At 48.4% G+C, this 21,862-nt stretch overlaps 3 protein-coding genes and 1 non-coding gene across 14 annotated transcripts; 3 read left to right on the top strand and 1 right to left on the bottom strand.

The window, feature by feature from the left end:
• Positions 1–88: 88 nt before the first annotated feature.
• On the top strand, positions 89–227 carry LOC136512192 (small nucleolar RNA Z247). The gene has a single exon (XR_010772998.1). It is a non-coding gene; the product is annotated as a small nucleolar RNA Z247 (small nucleolar RNA).
• A 7,588-nt stretch (positions 228–7,815) lies between these two features.
• LOC136493439 (L-type lectin-domain containing receptor kinase SIT2-like) lies at positions 7,816–10,863 on the top strand. Its single transcript, XM_066489556.1, has one exon. It carries the CDS (start codon positions 8,581–8,583, stop codon positions 10,639–10,641), a length of 2,061 nt encoding a protein of 686 aa, XP_066345653.1. The 5' UTR covers positions 7,816–8,580; the 3' UTR covers positions 10,642–10,863.
• A 153-nt stretch (positions 10,864–11,016) lies between these two features.
• On the bottom strand, positions 11,017–14,469 carry LOC136493243 (uncharacterized). Of its 3 annotated transcripts, none has more exons than XM_066489389.1 (5): positions 14,387–14,469; positions 12,215–14,204; positions 11,769–11,973; positions 11,462–11,655; positions 11,017–11,374 (listed from the first exon to the last, which is right to left on the bottom strand). In XM_066489389.1, exons 2-5 carry the CDS (start codon positions 14,181–14,183, stop codon positions 11,301–11,303), a joined length of 2,442 nt encoding a protein of 813 aa, XP_066345486.1. In that variant the 5' UTR covers positions 14,184–14,204; positions 14,387–14,469; the 3' UTR covers positions 11,017–11,300. The 3 variants fall into 3 exon arrangements, with proteins under 3 accessions (XP_066345486.1, XP_066345553.1, XP_066345437.1); XM_066489456.1 differs by having other exon boundaries at positions 12,215–14,201; positions 14,387–14,461; XM_066489340.1 differs by lacking the exon at positions 14,387–14,469 and having other exon boundaries at positions 12,215–14,351.
• A 1,333-nt stretch (positions 14,470–15,802) lies between these two features.
• On the top strand, positions 15,803–21,320 carry LOC136492701 (transcription termination factor MTEF1, chloroplastic-like). Of its 9 annotated transcripts, none has more exons than XM_066488879.1 (6): positions 15,803–17,398; positions 18,976–19,124; positions 19,655–19,705; positions 19,796–19,990; positions 20,107–20,243; positions 20,699–21,320. In XM_066488879.1, exons 1-2 carry the CDS (start codon positions 16,231–16,233, stop codon positions 19,032–19,034), a joined length of 1,227 nt encoding a protein of 408 aa, XP_066344976.1. In that variant the 5' UTR covers positions 15,803–16,230; the 3' UTR covers positions 19,035–19,124; positions 19,655–19,705; positions 19,796–19,990; positions 20,107–20,243; positions 20,699–21,320. The 9 variants fall into 9 exon arrangements, with proteins under 9 accessions (XP_066344976.1, XP_066345033.1, XP_066345263.1 ...); XM_066488936.1 differs by lacking the exon at positions 20,699–21,320 and adding an exon at positions 20,549–20,691; XM_066489166.1 differs by lacking the exon at positions 20,699–21,320 and adding an exon at positions 18,491–18,608 and having other exon boundaries at positions 15,803–18,361; positions 20,107–20,541.
• The last annotated feature ends 542 nt before the right edge of the window (positions 21,321–21,862 follow it).

The following is a 21,862-nucleotide window of genomic DNA, read 5'->3' as shown; positions in this document are numbered from 1 at the left end:
CACCACTACGAAGAAAGGTAATATGTCGATTACAGATTATGTTGCCAAGATGAAAGGTTTTGCAGACGAGATGGCTGCTGTCGGCAAAGCCCTAGATGATGAAGAACTGGCGGCGCACATTTGTAATGGCCTTGATGCCGATTACAATCCAGTGGTGACATCAGTCACCGCTAGGACGGATCCCATCTCGATTCCCGAGCTTTATGCCCAATTGCTCAGTTTTGAGACCAGGTTGGAGCTGCAAGATGGCGGCTCCTATGCTCATGTGGCAAATCATGGGCGTGGCAATGGCAACCGTGGCTCGAGCACTGCCCGTGGCCGTGGTTAGCGCGGGCGCGGCCAGGTGCGCGGCCGAGGAAGCGGCGCACCGAAGCAACGCAATGGAGGGCGACAACCACGACCTGATGCGGCGAGTGGGTCTGATGATGTACCGCTCTGTCAGATCTGCTTCAAGACAGGTCACAGGGTGACCCGGTGCTGGCATCGGTTTGATGAAAACTATGTCCCAGAAGAGCGCCATGTCAACGCCGCCATCGCCATGAACGCCTACAATGTCGACACCAACTGGTACACCGACACGAGAGCAACGGATCATGTCACAAGTGATCTAAACAAGTTGACGATGAGGGAGAAGTATCATGGAAATGACCAGATTCACACTGCGTCTGGTTCAGGTATGGAAATCAAATACGTTGGTCATACTACTGTTCCAACTCAATCCCGTAGTTTACATCTAAACAATGTCCTTCATGTTCCTAAAGCTGCAAAAAATCTAGTCTCTGTTCATTGCCTTGCTAAAGATAACTCTGCTTTTATTGAGTTTCATCCTGATTTTTTTCTTATCAAGGATCAGGCTACGAGGAAAACGATTCTTAAGGGGCCATGTCGTCGTGGATTGTACCCCCTTCCTGCCGATTCTTCAGTTAAGCAAGCGAATGCTGTTGACAAGCCAACCGTGTCTAGATGGCATAATCGTCTAGGCCATCCCTCTCTTCCCATTGTTACCAAAGTCATAGACAGTAATAATCTTTCTTGTTCCTCCGTGTCCAATAAGAAATCAGTTTGTGATGCTTGCCAGCAAGCAAAAAGTCATTAGTTACCTTACAGTAGATCTGTTAGCTCAACTAGTTTTCCTTTGGAACTTGTTCATTCAGATGTTTGGGGTCCTGTAGTTGAATCTGTTGGCAGAAAACGCTACTATGTTAGCTTTGTTGATGACTTCAGTCGTTTTACGTGGATTTATTTCCTTAAGTATAAATCTGAAGTTTTCCAAAAGTTCCATGAATTCCAAAAAATGGTTGAGCGACAATTTGATAGAAAAATTCTTGCTATGCAAACTGATTGGGGCGGGGAATATAAAAAATTAAATAGTTTTTTTCCCAAGTCGGCATCATTCATCATGTATCATGTCCCCATGCTCATCAACAAAACGGGGTCATTGAACATAAGCATCGTCACATAGTTGAGGTTGGGTTATCCCTTCTAGCTCATGCCTCAATGCCACTGAAATTTTGGGATGAAGCTTTTATGGCTGCCACGTTTCTTATTAATCGTTTGCCTAGCAAAGTCATTGATAATCATACACCTTTTGAACGTTTACTCCAACAAAAACCGGAGTACTCTTCTCTCCGCACCTTTGGTTGTGCATGTTGGCCCAACCTCCGACCCTACCATCGTCATAAACTTGAACTTCGTTCTAAGCAGTGTGCCTTTCTTGGTTATAGTAACCTTCACAAGGGCTATAAGTGCCTTGATATTCAATCCGGCTGAGTATATATTTCTAGAGATGTTATCTTTGATGAAGAAGTTTTTCCTTTTTCTACTCTTCACTCCACCGCAGGCGCCTGCCTCCATGCAGAAATTGCACTTCTCCCACCCGGCCTTGTGCATTCTCTTGAGACGGAACAGTTAGTTGATCAAGTGTTTGATTCCATTAACCAAGCTACTGATGGTGAGCATGCAGCATGTGATAACAGGGGGAGCTCCTTGCCTCCCAGCACAGAACCTGAAGAAGATCCGGCGTTCACTCCTGCTGGTGCTGTAGGAGACAGTACCGCCACTACTACCTCGGAGGAACCCTCGGTGGACGCTACGCGCGCTAGCTTGCCGTCGTCTGGTACGCGCCAACCGAGCGGGGCCACGCGTCCTGCCTCCGACGTGGTGCGCCCCGCTGACCCGACCGTGGCAGCCCCGACGCTCCATCCTATCGCAGGCACGGGGGAACAGAAGCTGGCGCTGACAGCTCTGCTGCTGCGGATGGAACCTCTGCGCCTGCACTAGAAGGTGGATCCTCTACGGCTGCAACAGAGACCCCTACACCGCCTTGACCACGAACTCGACTTCATGATGGCATTCGCAAGCCTAAAGTCTATACAGACGGTACGGTCAGGTATGGATGTTTCACAGCATCTGGTGAACCACAGTCTCTTGATGAAGCACTGAACAGTAGAGATTGGAAACTAGCTATGGATGCAGAATATAATGCCTTGATTAATAATAAAACTTGGCATTTAGTCCCACCAAAGAGAGGTATCAATGTCATTGACTGTAAATGGGTATATAAAGTCAAACGGAAATCTGATGGGAGTTTGGATAGATACAAAGCTAGGCTGGTAGCAAAGGGGTTTAGACAACGTTATGGTATTGATTATGAGGACACTTTCAGCCCAGTTGTGAAACCAGCCACTATCAGAACTATTTTATCTGTTGCTGTCTCTAGAGGGTGGAGTCTACGCCAATTAGATGTTCAAAATGCTTTTCTTCATGGGTATCTAGAAGAAGATGTGTATATGAAACAACCACCTAGTTATGAGGAGAAGTCAAAGAATGGGTATATCTGCAAACTTGATAAGGCCTTATATGGGCTTAAACAAGCACCAAGAGCGTGGTATTCACGGCTGAGTAATAAGTTGTGTCAGTTGGGCTTTAAAGCATCAAAGGCTGATACATCTCTGTTTTATTGTCATAAAGGATCTGTCACTATATATATTCTTATTTATGTTGATGACATAATTGTTGCTAGCTCCACTCAGGAAGCCACAGCATGCCTGTTACAGGATTTGAGGAAGGAATTTGCACTCAAGGATCTAGGGGGTCTACACTTCTTTCTTGGTATAGAGGTAAAGAAGATAAATAATGGGATTCTGTTAACACAAGGAAAATATGCCAAAGACGTGTTGCAGCATGCCAATATGATGGAGTGTAAACCGGTTAGCTCACCATTGTCCACCTCGGAAAAATTATCTGCTCATGAAGGTGATCCTCTTGGTCCCAAAGATGCTACGGCATACAGGAGCATTGTAGGAGGCTTGCAATATTTGACCTTGACTCGGCCAGATATTTCTTTTGCTGTAAATAAGGTTTGCCAATATTTACATGCACCTACTACTGTTCACTGGGCTACAGTAAAGAGAATACTAAGGTATCTCAAACATACTATGGAGATTGGACTCAAAATTTGTAAGTCACCCTCTCTTCTTGTAAGTGCATTTTCAGATGCAGACTGGGCAGGAGATCAAGATGACAGGCGATCAACTGGAGGGTTTGCCGTGTTTTTGGGATCTAATCTTATTTCTTGGAGTGCCAGGAAGCAATCTACAGTATCAAGATCAAGCACAGAAGCTGAATACAAAGTAGTTGCTAATGCCACTGCTGAGGTAATGTGGATACAAACTCTGCTATATGAGTTGGGCATTCAAGCGCCAAGAAAAGCAAAATTGTGGTGTGACAATATTGGAGCTAAGTATCTTTCGGCAAATCCTGTCTTTCATGCTAGAACAAAGCATATAGAGGTAGATTATCACTTTGTTCGTGAACGAGTAGCAAGAAGGCTACTTGATATTGAATACATTTCTACAAGAGATCAAGTTGCAGATGGTTTTACCAAACCGTTGGCTGTGCGGAACTTGGAGATGTTTAAGAACAATCTTAACTTAGGAAGTTTCAATTGAGGGGGAGTGTTAGAATACAAAGTATGTGTAACGTGGCAGATTTGTATATGTGAACGTGTACACCAAAGATAGAAGAGGCCAGGAGATAAGGTAGTTAGCGTAGTAAAGGAAAGAGATAGGCTGTTGCTATTTTATCTCCTCAATTATCTCCTGGCCATTCATCTAGGTGCTACACCTCCTATGTAAGCCACGGCTGGGGCTTTTCCAGCTATCATCAGAATCAACACGAAACACGCCTGTTACGGCGTTTCCCATCTTCCAAGCACCTCTGAATCTCGCACATGTACTAGTAGTGATTATTGTTGTCTATTCTTGGGTCCCTTTCTGGAATGCAGGAAGCAGTACTACCTGTTGACTTGCATACAAGGGTGGTTGTTTGGTTTGGTGTAGTGTAGGTGTAGGTGGTTTGCATGTGTCCAAACACTGACAACAGGCGAAGACCGCTCGTGCCTCGTACGTTTTTCACATGCATGTAGGCGGAGACGGTCTGGCCCACTCGACAGCGCCCAGTAGCTGTAGCAGGCAGCTATGGCAGGTGGTCTCATTGCAACATGTGCAACACCATATCTACTTTTACAATATCCAGATAAAACACTTGCAATATATGTCCGAAACAGTTGAAACACTTGCAACATACGTCTGAAACACTTGCAACACATTTGAAAACACTTGAAAGTCATTGCAGACGCATGCAACATCCAGATCTACTTTTGCAACATCCAGATAAAGTAATTGCAACATACATATGAAACATCTGAAACACTTGAAATAAACGCTTGCAACATGCATGTTACGCAACATCTAGATACTTCTGTAACATCCAGATGAAACACTTGAAACGTATACTTGCAACATGTGTATATAGCCATTGCAACATACGCAACATCTAGATGAAACACTTGAAAACATACTTCTGGAACACCTGAAACAATTGAAGCACGACGTCGCCGACGGCCACGACCTACCTGGTAGAAAACTGCAGTATCCAGCAAGCGGCGCTTGGGTGCATTGGAGAGGGAGTATGGCAGCAGGCAAGCGGCTGGGTGCGGTGAAGAATGTCGCACCAGTGCAGTGGGGAGATAGAAAGGCAGACGACGACGCTCGGACGCGGTGCAGCACATCGCCGTGTTGCGGGCGTAGCAGTGCGGTGGCGGTGGAGCCCGCCACGGCGGTACAAGCACAGTGGCATTCGAGAGTGGGTTCGAGAATGGATAAGGGCACAGTGGCGATTCGATAGGAAAGTGAGAGCGGAGTTTTTTTTGTTTTGAGCAACACGAGATAGGTGCGTCCGTGCAGATGGCAGTGTTGGGCCATTCGAGCAGTCGTCGAGGCCCACCAATGCGCGTCCGGACGAAACGGACGCCAAACACCCCCCCCCCCCCCAAAGATTTTGGATAACTAAATGGATGCAAATGTGGGACCACAGAAGTCTTAGAATTAAAAGGGGCCTCTAGTCTAAACGTCTGGCTGAGTATTTGACTGGAAAGTGTAAAAAAAATTCTCTACCACACTACGTAGTCTCTCGTGCATTATGCATGCACGCTCCTCCTTTTTCACTGAGACTTTGGGGCGTTACCTTTTCTCATGTCACATTCAGCCATAGAGAGAATATATAGGCACTGTTTGTTTCACTGAAATTTGGCCGCTGCTGATTTGTTGTGAGAGGAAAATATTGTTCCTTTGCTGAAAAGTACTGCTAAAGTAGTACTGAAAAACACAGGGTCATAAAGTCCACGAGAAAGGGGCAGAAGTGAGGGATTGCTATAAAAATAAAAAATTATGTATCACCGAAATGAATTGAGAGAAAAACCTTCTTTATATATATAAACTGAGAAATAAATCTTCCTTAGGGCTTGTTCGGTTATCGAGGAACCATTCCGCCCAGCCAGAACGATTGTGTAATATGTATATCAATTGATCACCCAGAATAGTTCCTGGCCCTATTTCAGGATAACCAAACAAGCCCTTAGGCCATTCTCAATGGCGAGTTTCATTTCGCTGTTTTCAAGACTACCACATCATCTCTGCAGATTTGGATTGAGAAATGAAATTGGTTATTTCAGTGGAGGGTTTCATTTCAATGGCTAGCGGCAGAGATTGAAACGCGTTCGCCACAGTGCGGGTTTCATCGGGTTTCATTGCCTGGGTAAGTGTGATGAGCGGGTTTCATCCTGATGAAATTCTCTTCATCTCTCTCCTCGTAAATATCTCGCCACATAAGCAGATTTGCTGATGTATGTCATTTAATGAGAATAGAAACTCTTTGAAACTCCTATTGAGACTGGCCTTGGCCTTAGAGAGTTCTCCACCGTTCTAGATTCTTGGAGTCATTGGACCTATTGTCCACTGCTTGAATGTTTTGTCAAAAGCTCTTGTGCTCGGTGGTCTACTAATCCTGTTATATATAGTAGGTAATTAAAGAGCGAACGTACGTAGTCTTCTTACGAGTCTTTGCTGCATGTTAATGATGGACTACCTCCACGGCGCTGGCATATTATATACATACAAGTAATCCGTCGTATTCCTTTCATGCATGCTACCACTACTGTACTGTAGAACACTTCCTCGTCAATATGCTACTCTCGTCCGTGTTAGTTACTATCTGACTAGAACTATAGAGACGACCTGATCAACATCAAGGGCAGCAAGGATAATAGTGCAATCGCCAAAGGGCCTCTAGTCCAACTGGTTAGAGCGTCCCGACAGCACTCCTCAGATCCTGGGTTCGACTCCTCGTGGGAGCAAATTTTAGGCTGGGGTTAAGAAAATCTCCTCGTCTGTCCCACGTCAAAGCATAGGTCTAAGGACTGGCGCAGTCTCATAGGACGACGGTGCCACTGTGTAAGGGTGGAGCAGGGGTTCTGGGGTTTTATGGACCTGCGTGAGAAGGTCTTCTTCTTAATGCAATGCCTGGGGGTGGGGTCCAGTTTTTTTTGATAAATAGTGCAATCATGCCGGCTCTAATCATGTGCCGACATAAATAATAGAGTATCACACAAATACTAATTATGCATTTGTGGGGACGATACTATGATAGCATCTCTACCGATTTACTATAGCCAAAGTGCCAAACAAAAAACACAAATTCACACTACAATTTACAGCTGCCTCAGGTTTACCAAAGTGAACTTGCTCGGTCCTTGTGCTCTTTGTTACCTATTTATAGATGGTTGTCATGTCCAGAAGGTGATCAAAACGTAAGTTAGCATGAACCAAGTATGTTGGCATATATGATTCGTTAGCAATTGTGAAAAGTAAGAAAAAGAAAGATCGTTGGTACTCACAATCATTGGGAAAATCAGTCCATCTCTACAATTTTAATTTACAACCAATTCATATGCCAAGTTCATAATAGTTTATCATTGTTATGAATGAGTTGCACAAAAATACATGCTCCTCTAGTTTGAATATGAACCATGTAGTGCTAGCCCTTCGCTATATCTACATATATCTATTGGTTTGGTCTCAAATCCATCATAAGAGTCCCAATTCATCTCGTGTATATAACTGTGCAGCAACAAGAGTCTCAAATTGATCACACGAGTCTAAGTTAATCTCAAGTATATAACTACGCAGTTAACAGAGTCTCAAATTGATCACACGAATCTCAAGTATATAACTATGCAGTTAACAGAGTCTCAATTAATCTGCAATTTCACAACCAATTCATCTACTATTCACATAGCAACTCAACATCAATCATATAGATACTACTAACTCGAATCAAACTAGTTCATCATTGACACGAACAAACTTAGCTGTTTCATCATCCAATAGCAACTTATCATCACATAGCTGTTTATCACCACGAAATTAGCTCACCACCATCCACATTACAGACTAATGCCCTGTTCGCTTGGCTGATAAGTCATGGTTGAAAGTACTGTTGTGAGAGAAAAATACTGTTCGTTGGCTGGAAAAGTACGGCTTATAAGCCAAGTGAACAGGGCGCAAGTAAATAACTCTAGAAGTTCGTAATCATCTAGAAATAACTTAATTTGCCACTCTTGCCTACGTTATTATTAAGTAATTGGAAACTTAATTTGACACCGGTGACCGTGATGCCTATATCTCTAACAAGACCCCGCCTTGACGAGACAGCCGTGCAACTGAATTAAAACTCCCGGCATCTGAACACTACTGACTCAGCAGTCAGCTTCCACGCGACGCATTTGCCAACCAGCTACAGTAGTGGGATAGGAGTTGGAGTTCCAAAATTCCAATCCAATTGCAAATGTCGCCAGTCATAATTGTCGTTTCTAGCCCCTCCGTGCCATCCTTGTCAAGTTGTCATGCCACCCGCGAGCCGCAAGCAGGAGCAGCCAACCCGTACTCGCTCCCCTCCCGGCCCCGGGCTCCCGACGACCCGACCCCCTCCGGTGCCGTCCACTTCCACGTCCCTCTCGCGGACCACCAGCTGATCGAGGCAGCGGACCAACACCTACGACCCGGCCGGCAGCAGGCAACTACCAACGAGTAACCGATGGAGCGCCTGATTCCATTCCTTTCAGCAAGTCCCAGATTCCGTTCCACCGCGCCGGACCCGACCTGATATAGCAGACGCACACCCGCGGCTTTGCTCGTCGCTGGCAGCCACCCCAGTCCAGGTCACTGCCTGCCTCGTTCCGCGATGCCAGCGGCCGCTCTTGCCGTGCGGGTGGTCGTCCTGCTCCTCCTCGCCCGAGGCGGATCCGGATCAGCAGCCGTCGAGTTCGTGCTCACCGGCTTCGCGCGCGACAACGTCACGACCAGCGGCACGGCCGTCCTCACCTCCTCCGGCCTCCTGCAGCTCACCAACGAGACCAACGAGGTGTTCGGGCACGGCTTCCACCCCGTGCCGCTCCGCTTCAAGGACCCCTCCACGGGCGCGCCGCGCTCTTTCTCCACCACCTTCGTGATCGCCATGGTGCCGCGGCACGAGGACTCGCACGGCCACGGCATCGCCTTCGCGCTCGCGCCGTCGGTGGCCGTGCCGGGAGCCCTGGCAGGGAAGTACCTCGGCCTCTTCAACACGTCTGACAACATGGGAACGCTTAGGAGTGAGGTCGTCGCCGTCGAGCTCGACACGGCGATGGATGTCGAGTTTAACGACACCAACAACAACCACGTCGGCATCGACGTTGGCGGCTTGTGGTCCGCGAACTCGACAGCCGCGGGGTACTACACCGACGGCGACGTTGGCAGGTTCGCCGGCATCAGCCTCGTGAGCGGGGAGCCCCTACAGGTGTGGGTCGAGTACGACGGCGCGACCATGCGCCTGGAGGTGACTGTGGCGCCGGCGCGCAAGCCCCGGCCGTCCCTCCCGCTCGTGTCTTCCATCGTCAACCTCTCGTCGGCCGTGGCCGACGACACGTACGTCGGGTTCACGGCGGCGAACGGCGCGGCCTCGAGCTTTCACTACGTTCTTGGCTGGAGTTTCCGCCTAGGCGGCGGCCGCGCGACGGACCTCGACCTCTCGAAGCTCCCGTCTGTCCCGACGTCAAGGTCGTCCAAGAAGACGCCGTCGCAGCTACTGGTCGTCACGCTGTCCCTGGCTGTCGTCGTGGCACTCCTCCTAGCGTCGGTGGCAGTCGCGGTGCTCGTCTTCAGGCGCCGGCGGTTCGCCGAGGAGGAAGAGGACTGGGAGATAGAGTACGGCCCTCACCGGATCAGGTACAAGGACCTCCACGCGGCGACCAGGGGTTTCCGCGACGTCATCGGCGAAGGCGGCTTCGGCCGCGTGTACCACGGCGTGCTCCGACGGCCGGCGGCTGCCGAGGTCGCCGTTAAGAAGGTGTCCCACGACTCCCGGCAGGGGCTGCGCGAGTTCGTGTCCGAGATCGCGAGCATGAGCCGGCTGCGACACCGCAATCTGGTGCAGCTCCTCGGCTACTGCCGGCGGCGGGGCGAGCTAATACTAGTCTACGACTACATGGTCAACGGCAGTCTCGACAGGCGCCTGTTCGACGCCGGCGCCAAGCCGGTGCTGAGCTGGGAGCAGCGCGGCAAGATCATCCGGGACGTGGCCGCCGGGCTGCTGTACCTGCACGAGGGGTGGGAGCAGGTCGTGGTGCACCGCGACATCAAGTCCGCCAACGTGCTCCTCGACGCCGACATGAACGGCAAGCTCAGCGACTTCGGCCTCGCGCGGCTGTACGACCACGGCAGCAACCCGCAGACGACGCACGTCATCGGGACGCTGGGGTACCTCGCGCCGGAGATGAGCAAGACGGGCAAGGCCACCACGAGCACCGACGTGTTCGCGTTCGGCGCCTTCCTGCTCGAGGTGGCGTGCGGCCGGCGGCCCATGGAGCGCAACGACGACCTCGACTCGCCGGGGCTCGTCGACCTCGTCCTCGAGTGCTGGAAGGCCGGGAGGATGGTGGAAGCCAGGGACCCAAAGATTGGCAAGTGCGACGAGGCCGACGTCGAGCTGGTGCTCAAGCTCGGCCTGCTCTGCTCTCACCCTGATCCCCGGTGCCGGCCGAGCATGAGGCAAGCCGTGCAGATCCTCGAAGGCGCCGCGCCGGTGCCGGAGACGCCGCCGAAAGATTTAGCCAGCAACAACAGGTTGTTCTACGGATACAGCGAGTCTTTCGACGAGTTCGCCACCATGTTCCCAGAGACGTCGGAGGTCACCAGCGTCACCACGCAGCCGTCTTCCTCACACTCCACCGGCGAGGAGCAGCAGGTCTCCTCCGGCTCCGGCTGAGTAGTGGCACCATCTGTCTTCACCAAATTACCAAGTTTAGTCATGTGTTTACGATAGTTGGATAGGGAAGCAAATAGTCACCATAGGTTTAGGTGTGGTGTGATATTTTCTTGGAAGTAAATATAGATATGGTCAGCCATTAGTAGGGATGACCAAAAAATAAAGTTTGATGTATAAAGCTTTAACTGCTGAGGCTGAGGCTATACCAATCAGCTTGAACTATTCCTCGCTTGTTTGATCATGACGAGAACAAAAAGGTGAACACCAAGCCTTAACTGACTGTAGGTGAAATTCTTCAGGTAAGCAGTCATATATAAACCTCAAAAGAAACAATAATATGGTATCATAATTTCTTTCAAGAATCGGAATCCAAGCTGTCGCCTTCGCTCAGAAGGAGCTGAAAGACATCAACCTTCTTTATCATGGGAAAAAAATCGTGGCACACTGGCACGAGAACCTCAAACTTCATTATGATAAAAATGTGTGCTGTGGACCAATGATGGACTTGGGAAAGATATGGAAGATATCTGAACTCTAAAATATCTGAAGAGCTAGGTGACACAATAAGACAGCCCTATTTCGAAAAATACAGCAGGCAATCCAAGATTTTAGCCATGCAACATTAGCTTACAGGTTAGCTGACTAGTTAATCTATAGCCTCAGCCACAAGCAGGATCATTGTCTTCTTCCTGGAAGCCCTGCGCAGCACCTTGGATCATTTCGTCATCAACTCCTGAAAGGAAGTTTAGAACGTCGAATATTCAGCTTTTGTCATTACCCCACAGATAAAGCCTACAAAAGGAAATGCATATGGATGTACCTTCAATGAAGGATTCAAATTCATCTTCAGTTGGTTCCCTTGATGTGATTCGGTTGGCTGATTGATTAATTTCCATCCAGTTTGGCTGCTCAGCTGGGCCAGAGAACATTGCACATCTATCCACAACCCAGTCATCAACTACGTCTATGTAGTCCACTGAGAGAGGATCAAATGCTTTCACCTTGCGTTGTTGTCTATCAAAAAGATCACTCAATTGGTTAATCCATCCATGCTTTGTTATCAAGCAAAACATATCCTATTTTACCAACTAATGGCAAAATTCTCCGCAACAAGATGATTTCATTACCTTTGCTGCAGCCGTAGGTTGTATTGTACAAAAGTGAGATCATGCATTCGCTGACGCTCAAAACTATTCATTCTTTCGTCATGAACTTGTTCAAAAGGAATGTTCGTCCGGTCACATCCTCTAGCGCTGCAGGTTTGACTGAGAATACGGACCGCTAGACGTGTTAAATTTGGGCAAGCTCCTCCATATGTATACCACCATTCAGCTGCAACGTAATAACAAAAGTAAAGAACAAAGTTCAGTACTTCACCTTATGGTTACCTCGAACAAAGGATGCAATAGGTTAACAAGGTTCCAATTTTTGAAAGAAGGCTAACAAGGTTTGTCAGAAAAGTTACATCTTGTTTGGTATGATCTAAAACTACAAATGTGTAACTCATGTTTGTAAAAAACAAAAACATAATACTAGCAAGTAAACTAGTTCACGAGAACTTTAAAACACTAACCAGGAGGTAAAGTTCGTCTAGATCTGACAGCCATCTGCCTACGAAAATCCCCTGCTGTTTCACTCCGGTACATGTGGAGTTCTCGCTGTATTTTATCTTGGATTTTCACATCAGATACCAGCCTTTCTATGCAGTCTAGCATTCCTGAGAAGATTCCGTTTGATATGTCACCTCGAATTCCATAAAAAAATAGAGGGTTCAGGATGAAGCCAGCTGAATGAGGTGGCTGTGGTGTCTGGTTGTCCCATCTCCAGTCGATAATATTCCAGTAAACCATGTAGTCGTTCTTACTCACCAGCTCTTTCTTGATTGCCGCTTTGGCCTTGTACAATCCAGCATATACGTACCCCATAGAAGGCCTCTTGTTGCTACTGACTAGCTTAAGAAGGTGCACAAGTGGCTCGGTGATGTGAATGACGGCAGCACAAGAGTTCCAAAACTCCAAACTATTAACAAGATTGATTGCTTCAATCCCTCCTTTCTTTGGCAGCAAGTCTATCCATTCATCTGAGTTGACCATAGCTTGCAAAGCCTCCCTCAAACTGTACATGTTCTTCAATGTCACAAAGTTCATAGCCGCACGAGTCTCTGCAGGAACTAGCAGATCCTTCCCATGCAGATACTTCTTCATCAGATTCAACGCATATGCGCTGTTGTAGACAAATCCCGTGATGGCCTTTGCATTGCTTATTATCTCACTGATTGCCTCCACCTTGCTGAAATCTTCGAGCATGCCATCAACACACTGGAAAGTGCATGGAGACCAGAACAATGTGGGAAATGTTTCGCCTAGCTTTTTTCCTGCAGCTGCGTGGATCTCAGAATTGTTTGTGATCACTTGGACGACTTTTTTCTCGCCAACCTCCTCAACAATACTTTTCAGTAACTCGTACAGTGCATCTGAAGATGTGACAATGCTGGTTGCATCCACAGACTTGAGGAACATAGTACCTTCCGGGCAATACACGGAGAAGTTTATCAAGGTTCTGCCTTTTTCAGTGATCCACTCATCAGCCAACACCGAGCAGCCCGTCCTGGTCCATGAACCCCTGAAGAACTCCAAGCGAGACATCACATCGTCGAGTGACCTCTTAAGAACGTGACCGCGAACGTCATGGTAAGAGAGCACCTCAGGCCTCCCTCCTGCCGCCGCAATGGCCTCAAGCATCGGCTGGAAGTAGACTGAGTTCACTGCTTCCAATGGCACACCAGCGTCATACAAGAACCTCCCAACTGCCACGGAAACCTGCTCCTTCTCCGAGGGGGCAGCATGTTCGAAATGCTCTGCCGGTGCCACTGCGTCCACTGCCATCACAACCTGATGAAGAGGATTGGTCTGAGGAGTAGGCGGAACATGCTGCAGCCCATGAAGAAGATTGGTCTGAGGAGTAGGCGGAACATGCTGCGGCCGAGTCTGGGGTATAAGTGGCAGAGCAGGGGCGTAGGTCATCTGCTTCCTCTTCTTCTTACCGCTGCTACCCCCCCTCATGCTGCCCTCCGGAACCGGATGCCTCTGCTCCTCGAGCGGCATGGGCTCGAAATCGAGCACCTCGTTGAGCGGGATCATGTGGATGGGGCTGCCGTTGCCCCCGCTAGCGGTAGAGACAGAGGCGGGCGGTGCGCTGGCGGCGGCGAGCTTGCGCTGCATCTTCTTGGCGGCGACGGCGTCGAGGCTACGGAGCATGGTGTCCTGCACGTCGCGGGGCACCTTGGGGCAGCAGCAGGCGTTCCCGGGGCGGCGGGCCAGGTGCTCCTTGAAGCGGTGGATGCCGCCGCCGAGGAAGTGCTTGCCGCAGTAGGCGCACTTGAGGCGCAGCCGGCCGTCGGAGCGCACCATGATGCAGTGCTTCCACGCCGGGTCGTGCTTCTGCGCGCCGATCGGCACCACCACCTCCACTTCCCCCTGCTGCTCCTCCACCCCTTCCCCCGCCGCCGCCGCCGCATCCTCCAGAACCGCGTCGCTCTCCATCAGGCAAGAGCACGAGCGCTGCTGCATCAGCCATCACCGCCGGGCGTCAGCGTTAGGAACGGCGCAATTGGATTCGAAGAGCAATCGTCGTATGGCACCATACTAAATCCCCAATCAGCCGGAACCGGGGGCGGGCGCGAAATAAACCAGCAGAACCCGAGACCGAAAGGGAAAAGAGAGAGGAAGGGGAAGAGAGAACTCACCCGGGTTTTCGGGAGGCGAAACGGCCGGGCTTCCCTCGAATCGGCGGCCGCCGGGACGGGGTCCGGGAGGAAGAAAACCGGGAGGGGTGGGGGGAGGGTGGGTGGGAGACGGCTGACGTGTGGGAGTGGGTGGGTGGGGAGGAGCGGCGGGCCGGCGCTCATGGTCGGAGAAGCGACCGGACCAGCCGGTTCTCGTGTGGGTTGGTTCGGGTTAGCTCAGGAAGGGCTGGTCGGACCAGTGGGCCGGCCTGGTTGGTTTGGCTGCAGAATCCGAATCCCAGGGCGTGTTCGGCTGGCTTTTTTTCCTCTCACGGAATCACTGTTCATGTCCTGCCAGAACAGTATTTTTCTCTCACAACAATCAGCTGGAATAGTATTTTTCAGTCCAGCCTCCTCCCGCTCGCGCGCCCACCCGTCGTCGGGCTACTCAGGCCAGAGAGGCAGGGAGAACCCGAGTTAATCCTATAACCATCATGTTTTGTAGGGCTCTCTCCGATTCTGATTCTCTATAGAATCTGATTCTCTAATAGAAGTGATTCTGTGGCTAAAAGTGATTCTCTTTGATTCTTTAGCATAAACTCTTAAAATCACGATGGGGAATCACTTCACAGAATTAGGAGAAGCTACTTTTTTCAGCTCTCAGCCTCTTAATTCATTTCAGAGAATCACTTCACAGAATCAGCCGAGAATCATTCCTCTCTGAAAAACTATTTGACAGAGCTCCTGCTGGATTCAACAGACAATGAGAGTTCTGCTAAACAAGACCTAAGTCCACAAACCACACAACACACTGTTTTCTTCCTGTGTTTCTGTATAGCCTGGCTGAAGGCACTTTGATGTTCGTGTACTGAGAAGATCGGAGCAGTGAACCATAAGTTGTTGCATGACGCGGACTAGGCCTAAACCTATTCAGGCTTCCGATCATGCCCTTAGTCCCTAAGTCATGTTGGGGTCATCACGTTATAAACTCTCTTAATTATTTTCATAATGAGAAGCATGCATTGCATATTATTAGAAAAAGTTCTCTTCTTATAAACGAAGTTACAACTTCTTCTAGTTCAAATACTGATAACTTTGGTGAATCAAAGTAATAATAATGAAATGAAGTAATCTCAAGTTAATACCTATCTAAGGTTCATAAGCTAGGACCTTTCCTATTGTTTATCCACCTGTCATATAACCCGGTACCAACAGGAAGCTAATATTCCACAATCATGGGATGTAGAGTTGAGATAGAAATACTACACTTAACTGCGAGTACCAAGTCAATGTTCTGAGCGCTATTTGGAATGGGCTAACTAGCTTTGTTATCAAGTTTTTTTTTAGGAGGAATCATCACGGCACAACTCATCACGGCACGAGCAATTTGATGCCCAGCCCAAGCCCGCGAGGCAGGTTGCATAACCGACGATTTTGATGGCCCAGCAAACCTTCTCCCAGCCCAGCTCGGCAGCTCGCCTCCCTCTCTCGGTCTCTCGCCATCGCTCGTATCGGCATTCGCCAAACAGAGCGGCGGCGCCCTCCTTGGCTCCGGCGACGCTCCCCTACCACAAACCCTAGCGGCGCGTCCGAATCAAGGCGAAGGGCAGCGCGGGCGACTAGCAACCACGCTGGCCGCAGGGCAGGCGGGGGCACGGCAGCAGCCGTGCGCGCGCAACACATCGGGGCCAAGCGGCGGCGGTGCCAAGGCCGCCGCAGCCTCTCCGTTGCTCCGCCTCTGGTCCCTGGCCACCTCACCCGCCAGGAGATAAGCAGCAGGCACGGCCATCCATCTTTCATTCCTTGCTGCTTGCTCTCGGACGACGGCCGGCCTCATCGCCTCCCCTCCCCCCTCGGCCGCCGCCATGCTGCACCTACGAAATTGCCTCCTCCCTCTGCTCCGCGCCGCATCCCCGCTACCCTTCCCCGTCCACCCCCATGAGTGCCGCCTCCTCTCCACCTCCCCCTCCCCCTCCCCTGCGCCCTTCTCCCTCGAGGACTACCTCGTTGCGTCCTGCGGCCTCGCCCCAGCCCAAGCCCGCGAGGTGTCCAAGAAGGCGTTCCACGAATTATCCAGAGTATACAAGAGACCATTAGAGGAGCTCTCCTACTGTCGCCTCATCTCCGCCTCCAACCCCGATGCCATCCTCGACTTGCTCTCAGGCGCCGGCCTCTCCCGCGCGGACATCGCCGCCGCCGTCTCCGCGGACCCGCTGCTCCTCCGTGCTTCCGTGAAAAACATCGCCCCCCGCCTTGTTGCTCTCCGCGACCGGGTCGGTCTGTCTACTCCCCAGATAGCTGGCTTCCTCTTGGTCGGCTCACTCGCTCTCCGCAAGGTCGACGTCGTTCCAAAGCTCGAGTTCTTCATCTCCTTCTATGGCTCGTTTGAGCAAGTCCTGGTGGCCGCAAAGAAGTGCAAGGGCCTCCTCACGGCGAGCCTTGAGAGGGTAATCAAGCCTAACATAGCTTTGTTTCGCCAGTGGGGTGTTGGAGAAATTGCTAGGCTGTGTTTAGAAAAACCGTGGGTGCTTACCTTCAACCGGGAACGTGTGAAGGAAGTTTTGCTACTTGCAGAAGAACTTGGGGTGCCTACCACTTCGCGGATGTTTAGGCACGCAGTGGCCGCCGTTGCCGATATTTCCAAAGAGAAGGTTGCTGCCAAGCTTGAGTTCTTTAAGAGGACTCTTTGTTGTTCTGAGTCTGAGGTTTTGATTGCAGTGTCCAAGATGCCAAAAATATTAGGATTATCTGACGAGAATATTGTACGCAAGATTGAGTTCCTAATCAATGAGGCTGCAATGGAGCCACAATATATTGTTGAAAGGCCTGTACTGCTCTCCTACAGCCTGGAGAAGCGGCTAGTGCCGAGGCATTATGTCATGAAGGTTCTGCAGGAAAAGGGATTGCTGAATAGAAATATGAGGTTTTCCTCATTAGCTGTAATTGGAGAGGAGACTTTCAAATCGAAGTTCATCGACTGTCACATGGACTCTGTTCCTGGCCTTGCAGATGCTTATGCTGCAGTTCGTGCTGGTATTATACCCTATAGAGTGTAATTTAAGCATCTCATTCTGTGGTTTAGGTGGATGCTGGAACAGCAACTCATGGTCATTAGCGGCTGTCCTCCGTGCAGGCTTTCTCAGTTCTGATATCTGCAATATAACCACTAGTGATCACTGACCGGTCATAGTCCAAGGTTAATTTATGGTTATTTAGGAAGGAGCTGTGTTTGACTTATTCTTGATCTTTAATGCACATTTTGTTGGTTTCATCTTCTGCCTTGCACATGGCTGAAGATTATCCTTAACTTTGTTTTGTCCTGTGAAAAGTATTTGTAAGGGGGAATGAGATACTAACAGCTGAAAAGAAATTCCAAGTTCTATGGGTGACGGCTTCATAGCGGAGAGTAGTTATTATTATATAGTTTTGTTTTCCACAGAATATACATAGCAAGAATATAACCCTTTTATACTGCCATCTTCATTTATCTGCCTGTGATTGAGGCATTTGATCTCATATATAGAGAATGTGCCTCTTTTGTCCAAGGTTAAGTTATGGCATCTTGACTTGTTACTACCATTTTCTTCACTTTTGTGATTTTAAGTAGGTGTTTCTCTCGAAATATTTCTATTTTTATGCTTGTGCGTGATAGTAGCAGGCACTATTTTATAAGGAGTTTATTACTAAGCCAGATCCTGAGCCAATCTAACCATCGATGCCCTCTGTTTTGAGCTGCTGCTGAAATTCCAGATCTCTGGGGATATTGTGTGATCGATTGCCAAATTAGACCTGCTGGCCTGGATGCTGTGGTTGCTTTGGAAGTGTTGCCCATCCGACCAATCTGAACCATGTCATGTGCACTGCTAATTAGTTGCCTCCGTTTATGTATGTTGGTTCTAAACTTCAGTGTCATGTCGACTTGAAAACTTGCATGAGTTACAACTGGCAACGCGAGAGCTGCAAAATGCATTGTGGTCCATCATGATTTGTGAACGGGTGAGTGGCAACTCAACCAAACAAGACTCGTCACATCTATTAAAACAGCTTATCGCCATTTGTCATGGCTGAGAAGTATTTAAATCTTGCAAAACCCTACCATTCATCTCTTGTCTCATTGCTGCTCAGCAAGAGAAGGGGGATGGCGAAGGACCCCCCCCTCGCCCTCTACTGGAACGACCTGTTGAAGTGGAGCCTTGCTGACAGCGACGGCACCAACCCGCTGCACGCTCTTAGATCTGCTCCTGTCAGATTCAGATCCCCTGCTTCCTCCCTCTGCTTTTGTCCTGTGTCGAATCCTTAATGACTCCTCCGTGTTCGTCATTTCATATGCTTAGGTTTTGCTGTATTAATCTGCAACATTTCTCCTGCCCCTTTGTACTCGTTTTGTTGGAAAACAAAAACCCTGTAGACCTTAGGGGCCAGACTAAATATGCTCAATTTTTGTTGTCTTACTGTGTGTTTGAAAGCAGACAGGTGACCAGATTTAACTTCCTTTCTCTAATTCGTGTGGCTAGTAGGTTTAGCATCTCATAATAAAACTACTGTGCTTAATTTTAGAGAAGTGGATCAAACGCTTGTGTTCTTAATTTAAATTTTTTTTGGTTCTGTAGCAAGGAAGACAAATAAATGTTTTATGGAGGCCATGCAAGCTAACGCAATGATGTTGTGAAGAGGATGAAGGATATCACTCTGGTTATGATTATGAAAAGTCAATAAGATGTCTTGCAGTCTCAGGGTGTGACCCTTGAGAACATTGAAGGTATTGTTTGGGCATTCCGATACTTCCTCAGTCGATTGCTATTCAAGTTGATTTGTTCAGTAATTGGTAAAGATTATTGACACTTCTAATCTGACTGAGGACGTAAGGGTATTTAACGCATTGGCATGCATGCAACTTTTAGTTTGTGTAGCATGGTATGGTAGGATCATAGCTTGATGTGCTAACACAATAAACAAATAAACTATATGATTGTAATGGTCTAGGCTGTTTATTGATCCGCCAAACGATTTTTGTAGGATGCAAATATAGCAGCGGAGGCACTTAGCAGTTATATAGTTCGTTTGCAAAAGGAATTGGTAGCTGATGGTCATATGAGAGATTTGTTATTGAGGGTGTTCATGTGTTGTGATGTTGTCACTTGCCTGTTAGTTAACCAAAGCTTCCAATGTTATTTTTGTCGTGTAATCATGTATCCTCCTTAGAATTTGACTTGATGGACATATATATTTGTCACCCTTAAGTTCTAGGGGTTGTTGGCTCTGGAATAACGATTTACTTGATCTGTTCAGGTATATTGGTTCAGATACAAGAGCATGTTGAATCCATTGACATGGCAAATGGTATGATTCATAGTTGTAACTAAGACTTCCTTGTAAATGCTTATTCTAATGGCTATTGTGAACCTAATGCATATGCAATTATTCAAACAGATCTACATTGTACTTGGTTACTTGAAAAATTCAAATGCTTGCATCCGAGCAAAGGCGGCATAAGTTGCGAGTACAATTGTGCAGAATTATCCGAAGAGTCAGCAACCTGCCATGGAATTTAATGGACTGGAGCCACTGCTGACAAACTTCATATAAGATCCAAGTACCAATGCACAGCTTTAGGAGCCATGTCCTGTATGTATCACTCAGTATCATGCAAAGTATAATCCTTTGGAGGAACTTTACAGTTAATTTTCACACGGTAGCTTCTGTTGCTCATGCTAACAAAAACTTTATACAATTGTTTGCAGCTCTTTTTCGTCATAATCAGCCTGGAGTTTCTACATTCCTCGTGGGAAATGGCTACGCTGGATCGAAGGATGCTCTTGGTTCCTATGATGCCGGACTTAAGTGTTATTTCGTATGATAACAGTACTCTCAGAAATCTGTAAGACATGTTTACAATTGGGTTATTTATCTTAAACCAGGTGTCATAGACAGTAGATTTGGGGTAAATGGAGTGATCTGGACGGGGCTCTGGGTACCGAAATTATGCCTAGAATCCTAATGGACCCTGTGAACAAGTGGCTGCATACCAATAGAGCTATACTATCACATTGGGATAGGTCATGTGATATTGAAATTTCTGTGCTAATGGTAGTGTTGGTTTGAAGGTCATTTTATTTAGCTGTAGTACTCTATTTTGCTGAACTTCAACCTAATTGTATTGCCTGAAACTTTTTCTGCTGGTAGAATTACTCAGCTGCAATGTGAATGACATAACTTTGTTGTATCGTTTTGAGGAAAGCTCTGAATCTCATACCTGCTGCACAGCAACATGGCAGACAGGAGTGTTGCTACAGATCTTGATCTTCCAAAGCTGATTATTGACCCTGTTTCCAGTGTGCAAGGAGCTGCGCTAAGCGGTCTCCGTGAGCTGGTACAGCACAAGACATCTGGTAACGCTCTACGTGTCCAAGACAAGCTGAAAGACGTCCTCTAGAAACAAAGGGATCAGCGCGATGGACACTGACAATCTCCATGCTGCTCGCGAGGAGCTGCATGTGGTCGACTCGCTCTGGAAGAAGTGCTAGAACGAGCTGTCGCCCCTCCGGGAGAAGGGCATCGCCGTGCTTCCTGCCTTGCTGGAGAGGACACGGCCAAGCAGCTGCCACCAGATGTCACAGGGAAGATGTTTGAGTTGCAGCTTTGTGCATGAGCAGGAAGATGATTCTGATTCTTATAGTGGGAAGAAGGATTCTGATTCTTATAGTGGGAAGAAGGATCCACCATTGTTGCCTGGTGTCGGGCTGTTGTCAAACCCCAATTCCGATTCTTTAGCTTAGTGATGGCCTGATGGGTGTGGAAGGCTGAAAGAGGCCTGATGGAAGTTTGGCCTTTTGTCCCGTGCAAATTCTACGTCATCATATACCCACCTGTACCCGTGTTCTGAATTCTGATGATATGTTTGCATTTTAGTTGAGTTTGCTTTGTGGGAGAATGATAGATATCTGTCTCTCTGATTCTCGTATTTGGCGCAACTTGAGAATTCTCTTGCACGAGTGTCTGATGCTTTATAACTGATTGATTATCTGATCCGGCTATTAGTTTCAGTGTGCGTCTGCTACGGTACAAAAGACATGAACAAGAGCTGCTTATCAGCAATTTATTACTACTACTATACTGGCACCGGCAGAAGGCTGCCTCACTTGGAGATTAGAGATCAGAAACAGTGACGAAAGCAATTAATATATAAAGCTCGTTAGCTCTGAGTAACCCTACTTAGATTTTGATTGAAAAACGCAGTGGCCCAGTTCGTCCCACCGAAGTCACCAGCACGTTTGGTGGCCCAGTAAGCGGACAATACAGCCTTCTCTCAGCCCAGTTGGGTAGCTCCGCCTCCGTCCCTTGTCGCCCGCATCGCCGCTCCCCGGGCAGCCTGACGCCGTGACGCGCATAGGCATAACCCGACGGCCCCTCTGCAGCTGGCGGCCGATCCTGCGCCGCCGCCATGCTGCGCTGTTAGCATCCAAGGGAAAGGATTGAAGAAGAAGATGGGGAGCGGAG

This window comes from Miscanthus floridulus, chromosome 1 (genome assembly GCF_019320115.1).
Source record: "Miscanthus floridulus cultivar M001 chromosome 1, ASM1932011v1, whole genome shotgun sequence".
In the NCBI taxonomy this organism is placed as follows: Eukaryota; Viridiplantae; Streptophyta; class Magnoliopsida; order Poales; family Poaceae; genus Miscanthus; species Miscanthus floridulus.
This window is presented reverse-complemented; position numbering and strand designations above follow the sequence as displayed.

Excerpts from the sequence above, each read along its gene's own strand:
- LOC136493243 (XM_066489340.1), bottom strand. The coding sequence starts at position 14,210 with ATGCAGCAGCGCTCGTGCTCTTGCCTGATGGAGAGCGACGCGGTTCTG. Across the intron at positions 11,974-12,214 it reads TAGACGAACTTTACCTCCTG|CTGAATGGTGGTATACATAT; the intron begins GTTAGTGTTTTA and ends ATTACGTTGCAG. Across the intron at positions 11,375-11,461 it reads ATTTGAATCCTTCATTGAAG|GAGTTGATGACGAAATGATC; the intron begins GTACATCCATAT and ends ACTTCCTTTCAG.
- LOC136492701 (XM_066488879.1), top strand. The coding sequence starts at position 16,231 with ATGCTGCACCTACGAAATTGCCTCCTCCCTCTGCTCCGCGCCGCATCC. Across the intron at positions 17,399-18,975 it reads TTATGCTGCAGTTCGTGCTG|CAAGGAAGACAAATAAATGT; the intron begins GTATTATACCCT and ends TTGGTTCTGTAG.
- LOC136493439 (XM_066489556.1), top strand. The coding sequence starts at position 8,581 with ATGCCAGCGGCCGCTCTTGCCGTGCGGGTGGTCGTCCTGCTCCTCCTC.